Source organism: Triturus cristatus, chromosome 7, assembly GCF_964204655.1.
Source record: "Triturus cristatus chromosome 7, aTriCri1.1, whole genome shotgun sequence".
Classification (NCBI taxonomy): Eukaryota; Metazoa; Chordata; class Amphibia; order Caudata; family Salamandridae; genus Triturus; species Triturus cristatus.
In genome coordinates, this window is record NC_140590.1 from 581,236,503 (window position 1) to 581,251,271 (window position 14,769).

At 44.1% G+C, this 14,769-nt stretch overlaps 1 protein-coding gene across 2 annotated transcripts in view; it reads right to left on the bottom strand.

The window, feature by feature from the left end:
• Positions 1 to 14,769, bottom strand: part of MBTD1 (mbt domain containing 1) — a 696,883-nt gene that overhangs the window by 513,276 nt on the left and 168,838 nt on the right. For both annotated transcript variants that reach the window (XM_085617153.1, XM_085617152.1), the window contains exon 8: positions 6,721 to 6,809. In XM_085617153.1, the coding sequence (XP_085473279.1) occupies positions 6,721 to 6,809 (89 nt within the window). The remainder of the gene's footprint in view (positions 1 to 6,720; positions 6,810 to 14,769) is intronic.

Genomic DNA, 14,769 nt, shown 5'->3' on the forward strand with positions numbered 1-14,769 from the left:
TCGGCAGTGTCGGACGCGTTTCGCCTGAACCAGCAGGCTTGTTCACCAACAAAGTTTTGTCAAAAAAACACCATTTTAAAGCTGTGCACATGACAAGTCACATGATAGACTACAAATGAAGTGCAATGAAGACCAGACTCGTAGTTCATTTAAAATTCACCATCAAAGCAAGAACAAGCATAACGGAATTGGTGTGAGTAAAAATCAAAATAGTTCATATACTTTTAAGTTATCCTACGTAAATACGCAATGAATACTAAACTCCTTATTATTTAATTCGACACACAAAACCGCAAGTGTTGCTCTAGTGGGCATGCATAATAGTCCTTGCTACCGTATGTATACACATATATATATATCCAAATCAAAAGTCAATAAACTACGCTCTCGGGAAGAATAGGCAAAGTACAGAGTAGATGTTTCCAAGTTTTAATCCACACAACGCGTTTCAGCCGAAGCCTTGAGCACGTGATCAAGGCTTCGGCTGAAACGCGTTGTATGGATTAAAACTTGGAAACATCTACTCTGTACTTTGCCTATTCTTCCCGAGAGCGTACTTTATTGACTTTTGATTTGGATACTAGTAACCGTCACGCTCCGCCGGCATATACGCCACCCTCCCCGGGTCCCAGCATCCCAGAAGGAGTAATTGGTGTTTTTCGACATATACACACACACATATATATATATATATACACACACACACATATGTATATATATATATATATATATATATATATATATATACACACACACATATCTACACACACACATATCTACACACACATATATATATACACACATATATACACACACACATATACACATATGTACAAACATATATATATATATATATATACACACACACACACATATATATATATATACACACACACACACATATATATACACACACATATATACACACACACACACGTATATACACACACATGTATATATACACACACACGTATATATACACACACACATATATACACACACACACACATATATACACACACACATATATATATATACACATATATATACACACATATATACACACATATATACACATATACACACATATACATATATATATATATACACACACACACACATATATACACACACACACACACACACACACACACACACACACACACACACACACACACACACACACACACACACACACACACACACACACACCCCTTCTCCAGATCCGTGTTACAGTGCGGAAAAAAAAAACTGACACCCAAGCGCCGGCGAGGACTTGTATGGCTCCACTGACGTCATGACCGGAGTCGATGCCATCACGGAGCCGTACGAAACCGCCCCACAGTATGCAGAAGTACTGCTGAAAAATTTCTGGATACAGACTCGCACCTAGAGAGAATTTCATTCAAAAGTTAAGGAATCTGCAGCTAGATGTCTCTATCAGATTTTTTCTGGATTCATATACTATGCATAGATTTTATAGCGGTTTGTTACTACAGTAGTGGTTGGGTTGAAGATTAGCGTTGATTTGAAAACAGATGTTTTAAGACTTTTGGTCCAACTTGGGCTTCCTTGTTCATCTGAATAGCTGCAAAATGGTACTTTGTGAATGTGTGCACAGATGACCATATTGCTGCCATTCTAATGTCTTGCAGTGCCGTATTTGTTAAAAAAGGCAATAGTTGCTACCTATTTAATGTATCAATACTAAAAAGACGTGGCTGGGAATTCCTTTGGCTTTTACATGTAATGTTCCCGAAGTATGTATGGTGCGCACTAGGGGGGGTGGGGGGGGGATATGTGTTTTTCCTGGTCCGATGTTCTGCAGACTGTGGGGGAGGGTGTTATACAGTACCCAGAGATATTCTCTTATGCATTTCAGCTGTGCTTTGCTTGCCGGGCTCTGCCCCTCTGGTATGATGAAAATTCAATAAAATCTGTTGTTTAAAAATAAAAAGCAATGGCTGCGGCCTTTTTCCTGGTTGAATGTGCCCCTGGAGTGTTTTTTAATGTCTCTCCTGCATTTTTGTGGCACAACTGAAAAGTTTGAGCTAACCATCTTGCAATTGTGTTCTTCGTAACTGTTCTTCCTAGAAAACTATCGGCAAATGATACAAAGAGCTGTTTTGTTTTCCATTCAGAATTTGTTTCTTTGGAAGTAATAGAGTACTGCACGTCTAGCGTCCAGAGTGCGTAATATCCTTTCTGCATGCGTTTTAGTTCTTTGAAAGAAACTTGGTATCTGTATACCTTGGTTTATGTGAAACTGTGAGATAACCTATGGCATGAATTGCGGGTTAATTCTTATGACAAACCTGTCTTTGTGACCTTGAAAATAAGGTTACTGTAAGGTGGGTGCTTGTAATTTACTAACTCTCGGCGGTCATGTTATGGCCACTAAAAAGGCAGTCTTTAGTGTGAGCATCTGTAATACAGCCTTTGTGAGAAAGTGCCTCTTTTGCATGGTTAACCGGCCACTTTTTGCCTGTTCTTGATGTGGTTTCGAATGTAGTGCACAGGATTCCTGCCAACCAGGTCTCCTGTGCCAATCATCCTTCCCGAAAAACAAATCTCTAATTGCCACTTCTGCCCTCTGTAAGCCCCTGGTAAATGGCACAGTACCTAGGAACTGTGAGATGAAGAGGGTCCCCGGGAACCATGCCACTACCCTTGCACTTTGCATGCCCCTGTGAGGGAGAAAACAGCAAAGTCGACATAGCACCTTTACTGGGTGCCATGCCAACTAGCACTGCCTGAAGGCATAGGTAAGTCACCCATCTAGCACTCCTCACAGCCCTAAGGCAGGTGCACTATACCACACGTGAGGGCATATATGCATGAGCAGATATGCCTCTACACTATTGGGTGTTACAGCAAACAAATGATGGACGGAATGCTGACAATGCAAACATTCTCCCCCAGTCAAAAGATCTGGGTTAAATCCATCATTCTTTTTCCCACTACGCCACCCCAGTTTGGACCCAGCCATATGCAAATCAGTCTTGACCCTGTGCTCCATGGGAACAGTCCAGACCGAACTGCCTGGCCAGGTCCTCCCTGGACCGGAAACAAGCATCCTGGGACCAGTTTCAGGGTATGCCCAGACGTGGGTCCCGTGCTCTCCATGCCACTGGAATCAAGTTATCCTGGCTGAAGAGGGGTGGATGCTTGTTTCCAGTCCAGGGAGGACCTGGCTTGGCAGTTCGGGCTGGACTGTTCCCATGAGGCACAGGGTCAAGACTGATTTGCATATGGTTAGGTTCAAACTGGAATGGCATGGTGAGCAAAAAAACTATGGATTTAGGCCAGGGTCTCTGTACTGGGGTGAATGTATGGCATTGTTCTGCATTCTGTCCATCAACTGTTGTTTTTGCATCTACAGTATTGGGGTCCTTTTCCTAATATTGCAAGTGCCAGTGAAGCACATGGAAACTAGACGACTCTAGTTCCACGGCACTATGATGTTACCAAACTACTCCTTATAATAATTCCACACTGATGCCAGTGTGGGATTTATTGTATCATGTACCCAGAGGTGCGACCTGAAACCCTGCCAACCCTGGAGTGATCTCCGACTGGCTGTAGGCAGCCAGCACTGCCTGACAGGTTTCTGGACCCCTGGGTATAGAGCCCCCGCTTTCTGGGACCAGAAACAATGCATATCCTGGGCAGAAGTGTCATGCCTCCTCCCCCAGGATAACCCAGTGCTCGAAGAGTGGAGCTTTAAAGGTCTGCTGACTTTGTAATGAGACCCCCAGCCTCAGCTGCTAGCAGCAGATGGCAGCCCCCGGTTCTGATGTCTAATATCTGAAACAGTGTTCCGTCTATCTTTGGAATTGGGAAGTACGTGGAGTAATTGCCTTTGTTTCTTTCCTTGTGTGGTACCTGATCTATAGCTTCTTTAGCTTGTAATTCTTGTACCTCTAGGAGTAGCTGAGAATTTTCTCTTTTTGAATATATCTTCTTCTTTGGTCTTTTGTTTGGAGGTTATTTAATTAGCTCTATGCAGTAACCAAACTGTATTATGTTTAAGATCCATGTGTCTGAAGTGATCTATCTCCATTTGAGGAGGAAGTACTTTAACCTGCCTCCTAATGGTATAGTATGTTGGTTGAACTGTTTTGTTTATTTGATGTTGTTGTATTGAGAGCACACTCCGTGGTGTGTGAGTGTGTGTACTGTCTGGAATGCAGTCACTTTGTTGTTGTTGGTGCTCCCCCTCCATATGGAGGGCCTCTTCCCCGGGGGCGTCCTCGAAAGGATTGTCTTCCTTGCTGGTACAGCCAATTCTGTTGCTGTCCTTGCTGTTGTCCTTGGCTTACCCCTTGGTAACCTGGCTGATATTACTGTTGCGAGGTTGTAGGGTGATGGTTACCTCTGCTCGCTGGTCGATTTGAGGGGGTGCCTCTAGGCATGCCTCTGAATTGTAGAGCGCCCTAGATCTTGCGGTCTCGTTTTTCTTCTTTATTTGGTTCAGCTTGTCATCCACGACGCTTCCAAGCAGTTGTTCTCCATTGAACGGTGAGTTCAGTATATTGTTCTGCACCTTTGGTTTGAAACCTGAGATCCGCAGCCATGCATGCCTTCTTTCGGTGATGCCATTCATCATCTATCTGCTTGATTTTTCTGCAGCATTTAGGTCAGATTTTAAGCATGTGTTTGCTATATTTTTTCCTTCTTCTACTAAGTGTCTTGCTCTTCTTTGGAATTGTTCCGGTAGGAGCTTTAGTAGCTCCCCTACCTCCTCCCGGTGTTGGTATGCATGTCTGTTCAGCAATGCATCTGAATTTGCTATGCGCCATTGATTTGCCGCATTTCTTTCCATCTTTCTCCTCCTCTTGCTTACTTTGTCTGGTAGTGGACCCGTGGTGGTTGGCACATTAGCCCTTTTACTGGCCGTGGCTTTTATAATGGAATCAGCTGCCACAAGCCCCTTGATGTAAATAGGGTTCTTGGAGGAGTGTTTGTATTTTTTCTCTCCTCTTGGTGTTACTGCCCAACATGTGGCAGGCTCCTTAAATGCCTCTTTTCCCTGATCTAGTACACTTGGCAGCATAGGAAGGAATTGGTTCCGTGATTGAGTAGGCATTAAAGTCTCAAGTAGAAAACATGATTGGGATTTTTCTTTCTCAAGTTGTACTCCATAAGTATCTGCTGCCTTTTTGATGACTTGGTTGTACATACCAATGTCATTGTGTGGTGAATGCCTCGAAGGATAGATATCAACAGCCTCTTCTGGGGAGTCGGCATTGAGGTCTTGCCATTGTAGCTCTTGAACCTCCAAAGTTCCTGAGCCCACATCAGTCTCCAAAAAAGAATTCTTCTTCTTGCTCCTCAAGCAGTTCGCGAGTCATTGAAGTCTGTAACTCCTCGATGCACTTTTCTACTTCCATCGAAGTTTTCTGCAGTATCTTTAATTGCTTCAAGCTTTTATCGAACTCTTTCTCCTTTGTAAAATACTCGCCATTTCAGCTTCTAGCCTCTTCTCCATCTCGGGCGCGTGAGTTTCGAAGTCAAGACTTTCCGCCTTTCTCTTCGCGATCGACGGCACCTTCCCGGCAGTCGAAGGCTGTTTTGACCTCTCTTTTCGACATCGAAGCGTCCTTTCCTTGAACGTCTTTCAACATCTTTGATTTTTCAAGGGTCTTTGCCATTATGGAGTCCTTGTCTAAGGATCCGACTGAGTGTTTCTCTCTGGATGCCACTGCAGACGCCGAGTGCTTGCCCTCTTCTTCACTGGGCAGGCCCAGGTCTCATAGCGATGGTGCTGTGCCTTGCCCCTGCATGTTGTAGTTGGCTCTTTTCTGTCTTTCTCTTACCCTCAAAGTTTTAGGGGTGTTGTAATTTTCACTTCCGTGATCCAGTGGTAAGCAAAGGTTGCAGACCGGATGTTGGTCCGTCTGTGCGTACTTGTGGTGACAATTTTAGCAAAACTTGAACGGTGTCTTGTCCATTACCGCGCACAGCGAGCCCCCTGTATACGCATGGTCCATTTGTCTGCAAAGGTTGTTCTTATCACCTTTCGGAGCCGTCCAGCACCTTGATTCAAAGTCTGGTACGTCGAACCCTCGTAGCGCTGTTTTTGAAGTTTTTTTCCTCGTTTTCATCAATTCTTCTCTCCAAATATCAGGAGCTCCTTCCGTATCGATCCAGACCCAACGGCAGAAACAAAAGAATCTGAAGATGCCGACCAAAAATGGGTGCTTCCGGAGGAAGCACATCGACGTCACAGGAGAACACCAAATGGTTGTATGTCGACACCCACCAACAGAAGAAAAAAAACAAGGACAAATAAAACAATTCCAGACCTAACCAATGGCGGAATAATGCACAGCATGTGAATCCAGAAAAGATTCACGCTGCAGAACCAATGTTATGACAGAGTACCACTCAAGGAGTACGTTTCAAAATGTGTATTAAGGACACTATTTTTTCCTATTGTCTTATGCCAGCCTGCCCTTCTTCCATACAATTATCTTCAACCCCCTTGCATAGAGTCAATGTCTAAAGAACCGAGACATTTTCAGGGTGATAAAAAGAAAAAGTAAATAAGTGGGTGGTAGACAAATGTTTTAAATGGCTACAATATGGTCAACGCATAGTAAATAATAATTCCTTGAGATATACCTACAATCAGTTTTGTTTGTGTCAGCTACATTCACACTCAAAAGGTTTGTAGATAAATATCCATAAACATCAATTTAAAAACACATTTCTTACCGTTTGAGAAAAATCGGGAGGGAGGGTTTTGGCACCAGTAAGTCGTTTTACTAAAAACACTTTCCAGTTGGTGTACTTGTGTTGTATAGCTGTTTAAACATAAAACAAGTTAATCAATAAACAACATTTCGTAGAAAACAAAAAGGCATTTCTGGTTAATTATATATTTTTTTAAAGCAAAAATTGTCTTTAAGTTGTTATTTTTTTTTTACCGATGTTGGTGCACTACATGTGCAAGTGTCACTCCGAGAAGTTCTAACCATCATATATACAGCAGCAAATACCACACCCCTTTACCAGATGTTAAATCAAAAACTCAAAGTACATGCAAGTTGTAGGCCAGCATGTGCCACTTGAGGGGATTTATGACTGGGTGTTCTGAAGGTGAGAGAACAAGGATTAACAGTACTTGTAGGAAGCTGGCTCTGAATATACTATACCAAAATAAGGTATGGTGTGCACAGAGTCCAGTGGATCCCCAAGGGCTTACAGAGGTTAAAGAAGATAATACCTTACTCTCTATTTGTGGTAGTGTGTGCAAGCAGTAAGGCTTTATCAAAGGGTAGTGTTAAGCATTTATTGTACACACTCAGGTAAGAAATGATGGGCACACACAAAGACTGACCTCAGACCAATTCTTCTGTATAAAAATATTTCTTTGTCTTAATTTTTTGTATAGAACCAAGAAGGACTTGGCAGAGGTAAATATGATTGTACTTATCTAGACAGATTGTTAAAAAGCAAGCTGGATGAATATATTGTCTTTTCTTAAAGGTTTGTAAAAAAATATGGAAATACAGTTGTAATTAATTTTGGATTTCTTTGGATTACTTTTCAGGATTACTTTTTCTACTCAGTTTGATATGCCTAGATATCACACTAGGACATTTCTGGGATAAAAGGTAAGTCAGTCAGTTTTTGTCAAAACAGTTTTAGATTTTCATACAATTTTCAGTTCCACACAGAACTTTTTCCACAGAAAAACAGTCAATGCAGTCCTATAGGAAAAAATCAGGTTATCGGTTTAAAGGTGAGTAATCAGTCTTGGGAGTTAAGTTTCTGGGGTTAGAACCAGGGTTCCAAGAGCATCAAGGATGCAGTCAATGAGCATCCTCAGTGGCACTAGGGTGGCCAGGTGTAGAGTGCTGAGGCCCAATGTTATCCAAAGGGGGATAGGGTGCCTCCGGTTGGTGGCTGCTCACAGGCATGCCACTTGAATGTGGGAGTAAAGCTCCTAGGGTTTAGCTCAGGGCAGAGGCAGATCTGATCTAGCACACAAGAGGCACGCTCAGCGGCACAGGGGCTGCCGGGTGCAGGGTGCACATTTGCCATTGGACGCCCTGTGTTTTTTCAATGGGAGTTGCCGGTTTGGGGTTTTAGCTACAGGCTCGGTCCAGAAAGTCTTCCAGGAGGAACCACTAGCTGGGCAGGTAAGTTGGAGGGCTCGGGGATGTAGGTGCACCTCAGGTCCTCTTCTCCATGGCGCAGGGCATCTCTTTGCAGGGGTGGCTTTTGAGGTCGGATTTCACCTTACCAGGCCAATCGATGTTGGGGAGGTTCTCCGTGCAGAGCCTGCAGGTGACGTCGGGGAGTCCTGGAAGGGTAAACACACAGTGGACTCGGACTCTGGAGCGTTGCGGGACCACGCTGGGACCGGTGGGCCACTCAGCCCATAGGCGTCTGGTGCAGTGGTGGTTCCAGACGTCGGGTTTCTTTGTCATCAACAGGCTCCGAGTCTTTCTTTGGTGTTACTTCTTAACAGTTAACAGAGCTGCTGTTTTCAAGAGATCCAGTCTTTGTTAAAAGCAGTCAGCCCTTCCAGGGGTTGTGGAGGTCGATAGCTGCTGGACAAGCGATTTTTGGTGCAGGATCTCTGGAAACTGCTGACGGGCCGGTAGGGCTGAAGCCAAGTCCGTTCTTCTCGCTAGTCTCCTCTGCTGGGCGTCATCTTTCGTCCTTCTTCGTAAGTTGTGGGAATCTCCCTTCTGGGTTCAGGGCTGCCACCTAAATACTGTATTTAGGGAGCATTTTAGGGGTCCTGAGGTCGGTAGACAATGGACTAAAGACATTTAAGTGACTACACCATTGGTGTGCTCACCTCATGTGGGGGAGAGGGCACAATCCCTAATCCCGATTGGAAAGTGCCTGCCATCTGCAAGATGGCGGACACTGAAGAGTGGGCTTCACCTCTCCTCCCCCACCTGAGGGGTGGGGTTGGTAGAGGTGCGCACATTTTCTGGGCTGTTCTAATTTTTCCTGCCTGTATTCCTTCCTAAAAAGAGGGAAGACAGGAAGGGGGCCTACTCCTGATAGCAGGAGAGCCTGGGGGTCGCGTTACAAAGGCGGCAAGGTCTTTGAAAATTCCCTGCCACAGATGGCTCTTCCTGACCTGGAGAAGGTGTCACGACCTCTGCCCAGGAAAGGCTTCGTTTCTGGGCACAGGGAGTTGAGGCTCCCACCCCAGCGGTCCAGAAACATTTCTTGTGGTGGCAGATTGGTATTTACCAGTCAGGGAGCCCACCAGAGGCTGGTCATTTTTCAGGGAGCATCTCTAAGATTCCCTCTGAGTGCATGCTGTAATAAATCCCACACTGGCATCAGTGTGGGTTTATTATGCTGAGACGTTTGATACCAAACTTCCCAGTTTTCAGTAAAGCTATTATGGTGCTGTGGAGTTTGTAATGACAAACTCCCAGCACCATATACTCTTAATGGAATTACTGCACTTACAATGTCTAATTATTGGTCTAGACGCTGTAGGGGTACAGGGCTCATGCACCTGTACCATCACCACTGGTATAGTGCACCCAGATAGAGGGGTGGCTGACCTATGCTAGGGCAGTGGGTTGTAGACATGGCACTCAAGGATGAGTGCCATGTCTAGTCTTCACTTTGTTCTGCACCAAAACACGCACCCTGCAATAGCAGTGTGTATGTAAAGGTACAGGATCTCTAAGAGTCGCACAATAAGTGCTGCTGCCCTTCGAGGCCTTCCCTGGCCACAGTGCCCTTGGTACCTTTTACAAGGCACTGACATGTGGCCAGAGAGGTGCCAATTGGGCGTACAAGGTACAGTTTTGGTAAAGAACACAGGCCCTCGGAACTTGATTGGCAGGGACCCAAGGCACATCAAGTCAAAGTGCATCAGAAATCTGGCAAAAGGTGGGGGGAGGGGGAGGGGGACCGAAACAGAAATCCAGCTTCCTACACTGGAAGATTCCTACAATGGAAGATTTCCATGCCCCTTTATATAAGTTGTACATGATCCCCTCACTATGGGGAAGAGGCAAGACATGGTTGCCCTGTTGAATTGCTACCAGATCATTTGGTTACGTGGAAACTGCCATCTTGAATTAGGACAAAGTAGTAGAGCAGGCAACCACTGTCAATCGCCTGGTCTCTTGCAAACATTTTGGAAGCTTGGCAGCCAGGGAGCACCAGAGCTACACAGTGAATGCATGCAGGGAGGAGTGCTGCCCGATAACACGACTGGCACAGCCATCAGGTGAATGCAGTGTTCATTTGTGGGGTGCAACAAATTCACAGGCTATAGCTTATTTAAAACTAGCCAGAAGGTGGATAAATAGAAAACCACAATCTATAGATCTGTGGCTTTAAGCGTTTAACAGTTTTACTACAAAAGTAGGTCCTAGGACAAAATAAATGCAATGATTAGGGACAAATCATCAGGAAATGGCGACCACTGGTGAAATATCTCTGGGGGTAGGGTAGGATAATCCACTGAGCAGTCCGTGGCAAGGCATGGGCAACTAATATGATGAAATCAACAGGGTTTGCAGTAATGAAGTACAAACAAATTGTGGAAAAATATATGAAAGTAGTAGACACAAATTAGACTGAAAAGTGGTATAAAACAAATTCTTAAACGTTGTGAAAGAGTAACAATTTTAAAATACGACAATACATTATAAGATTGCCTTGAAACCAAAGGATGGGAGGGCACTAAAAAGAAGGTGCAACATTCTAAAACAGTAAGCAATGATCAAGCAGTGCAACAAATTATCTAATACTGTAGAGGACGGCAATGGTTTCGTTTTGAATATATTTTTCTTACGTTTTTGCTGGGAAAAAATGGCATAACGATAATACAATATTAAAAGACAACGCTACAACCTCATGCGAAGACCCTCAAATCAGTACATCACTCTCTTTAACACCTCCATCATCCTGCCTCATGAAGTACCCTTCTTTGTATCCCATTCCCATCACTCCAGGCCTGGACCTCCCAGTCACGCCATATATAGTTTCACTCCTAGCACATACCCATCTCCTATCCTTTGATGTGATGCAGATAAATCATTGTTCAAAATGCTGGGCACTAATAGACTTGTGGATTTGCATACACACTGGATCCCACATCTTCTGAAAGAGCTTATCCTTTTCTGGCCTGCTATGAGCAAGACTCTCAAAGCCTGTTGCATCCGCAGCTTCTGAGAACTATTGTACTTTGCAGGGTCCTGCCACTCAGAAGATGTCACACGAAGCCCGCAGCTGTGGCTGGTAGAGTCTCTCTCCTGGGCCGGTTTTCTCTTGTGCTTCTGGGAGTCTAGCTGCTACTCCTTTTGCAGAAAGGAGGTTTTTACATTTTTTTTCCCTTTTCCTTCTGAGTAGGTGGCAGCTTCTCATTGGCAATTAGCTACCACATACTCCAATGTGTGGTGACATTGTGGCATTGGACAGCGGAAGACCCGGATCTCCATTGTGGGTGAGCATCCAGCCCCTAACAGGTTGCAACGGAAAAAACTTCTAATTGTTTCCTGGGTGTTGACCTGACCGCTGTCCTCTAGCAACAAACCCTGGAAGTGCACCAATTATGGACCGAGAATGCTGCCTATCATCAAGCAATCCACTCCAGGTCTTGCAATCTGCCAGCCATCAGCCCCTCAACATTAAAGTATTCTGGAGAGCCTACAGGGACAGGGCTGAACGGGTTTTTGTGCAGTCTGGTGGTTTATTGTAGCTTTTCAACCAAAACATTTTTCTTCTGACTGATCCAAAGTACAATATTTGAAGGGTTCCTTGACCAGTGCTGCACTGGCCTGAGTAACTCCTTTGGTTGTTGATGATTGACGCTAAAGATCCTTGCCTGAATAATTTAGGAAGATGCATAAGCAACCAAATCATGGAGCTTCTGCCAAGGATACGCTTTTGCGTGCTCTTTCAGGAAAATTCTGAACAACTCACCTATTCCACTCAGTTTTGCAGGCTTGCTACTGAGACCACCTGGGTGGAAGGCACAGAGAGGACTTTATTCTGGAAAGGATTGAAGGAGAAGATGGAGGATGAACTGGCAAGAGTTGGGAGAGCTTCCTCATTTTTGAACTTCTGGACCAGGTTCTCCTGACTAAACACAGTCTAAAAGAAATGAAAAAAGGAAATACCAAGAAACCAAAGGTGGACTTCCTTCCTTCCTGAACCAATTACTTAGCCAGTTGGTCCTTCTTCTGAGGTGCCTAATGAGCCAATGCAGCTCAGATTACTAGAGATTTCTTGTCCAACGCTGAAAGGGAATGAAAACGTAAGGGATATTTGTGGCTGTATTGTGCAAGTCCTAATCATCTGCTGCAGAACTGTGCTATTTGACTCTCCAGCCCACAGGGAAACGCCAAGTCTTGCCCTTCGTAAAAGAGAAAGGGTTGGCAATTCCACTCTCCCTAGAGTTTTTTGTTCCTCCGGTGGATCCATGTCACATTCTTTCGTGTCAGAGTTGATCCTTCAAGTCTATCCTGACCAGTCCGTATCTGTTTCTGCCTTGTTAGATTGCAGTGCCTCAAGCAAGTATATGGACTTGAGTTGTGCCCAGAGACTCTACATTTCAATAAGAAAGAAGTTGTCTCCAATTCATGCCCCAAAACAAAAGTAATTAATAAAAATATTGATAGGTCTCCTTTGACTTACAGTCTCATGACATCCATCAAGGTTCCGATTGTAGTGTCCTTAGACAATAATAATGAGATGGTTGCATCTAATCTAGTCTCCTAACTATTCCATAGTGCTTGGGATACCCAGCAGAAAACTCTGCTCTCCCAATTGACATAGGAATTGTGTTGTTTATCTCCATCCTAATTGTTCTGCAGAAGTAACTGTTACTCGGTTGGGATGTATTGGGCACTTCTTGTACAAGAACTTTCTGAAGACCAGTCTCGAGCTACTATTGGACAGACTTTGCCCATTCCTTTGGCTTATCAGGAATTTTCTGATGTGTTTCAGAAGCCTAGCTCAATGTCTCTCCCACGAAATAGAGATTTGGATTGTGCCATCAGAGCCATACCTGTAGCCATAATTGCCTCTGGTAGATGTACTCTCTGTCCCAGCAGGAGAAACAGGTTCCGAGAAAAGATAGGGACAAGAAACTTCAGAATGGCCGGATTGTCTGGTCTACACCACCTGTTGGAGCTCCACTTTTTTTCATACCCGAGAAGTCAAAAGGACTAGGACCTTGCGTTCATTATTGTGGGTTAAATAAAATCATCATTAAGGACTGTTAGTTGCTACCACTCAAAGACATTCTTGAGTTTGTTAGTAGTGCAAATTAATTCACGTTCAATGTCTGTGGAGGTTACAATCTGCTTTGGATTAAAGAAGAAGATGTGGAAGATAGTTTTTCGGACACCCTTTGGACACTATGAATATCGAGCCATACTCTTTGACTTTACAAATGCTGCAGCAGTTTTTCAGAGATTCATCAATAGCATATTCTCTGACATTCTCAATCAGTTTCTTGTGGTATATCTAGACTAAATTCTGATCTCCATTGCTTCCCTTCATGAGCACTGATTCCAAGTTAGTTTGATCCTTCTTCCTCTCAGGGAATCCATCAAGTCTGTAAGAGTGGAGAAGTGTAAATTCGAGAAAGGAGAAGTGGAGTTTCTGGGGTAGCGTCTTTGAGAGGGTATATTCTTTATGGACCCTCTTAAGATCTTTCCCATTTCGTAAGAGATTACCCCCAAGTCCATCAAGGAGACCCAAAGTTTTTGACACTGGCTAACTTTTATAGACCGTTTAATAACATTTTGCTAAAATCACCAGTTATGTTTCTGCCATTCTGAAGGGGAACCTAACTAAAGGTTTTACTTGTACTCCAAAGGCTCTGGCGGCCTTGCTCAAGCTCATGAAAGCATTTGCCCAAACTCCTATTTTCAGGTACCAAGATCACTCCAAGAAATGTATTGTGGCAACCGATGCCTCTAATTTTACTGTGGGAGTGGTTCGCTTTCGACTCCATGTGGAGGCAAAATATGGCCCATACCATCCTTTATATACACCATGTCTTGAACCCTTGCAAACAGAAGTATTCAGTTCTAGAACAATTAGCTCATGGCCCTTAAACAATCCTGTATGAAGCAGCAACATCTTTTAAGGGGAGCAGTTGAACCTTTTGAGGTTCGGACAGCCCAATGAAACCTCTAATTTCTGTACAGCATGCAGCACAGAAATAGCATGCTACCTGGCTGTGTCGTGTAGTTCCTATATTAACTATACAGGATATGCACGTTTCGGATAACAAACTGTGGGTTTGGTGGCAGACTGATTCCGTGCACCCCCACCGGATACGTTAGACTGTTTGCATTAGCTAGCTCACAAAGCCACTAGAATCTCCTATTATCTGGGAGAGAATAGTATCTGGCAACCTCAGAACATGACAACCATGATCCCGCAGCATCGTGGAAACAATATACTACTTTTCGCTCAGTCACTCTGTTAAATGGTAGCGGCAGTTTCAGTTGATAATCTTTCAAGTATTTGCCCGGCGGTAATCGCCTCTCATACCACTCGATAATTTACCAATAAAAGAGGCAGGCGCCGGAGACTGGAAGGCAGGAAACAAAGTTTTATTCCGTCGGAGCAGAACACATCAGATCAGACAGCAAGGTATCGTCACGAGGTGCTCTAACTGCATCTCTGAGACCTGGTCTCTTATACACTGGTTTATTGCTTTATTATACATAGTACATTCTTGAGATTCCCTTGATGTGCGGGGAAATATCCCCTGAAGCCCCGGCTCAGATCCGCTCCCACACATGGTTA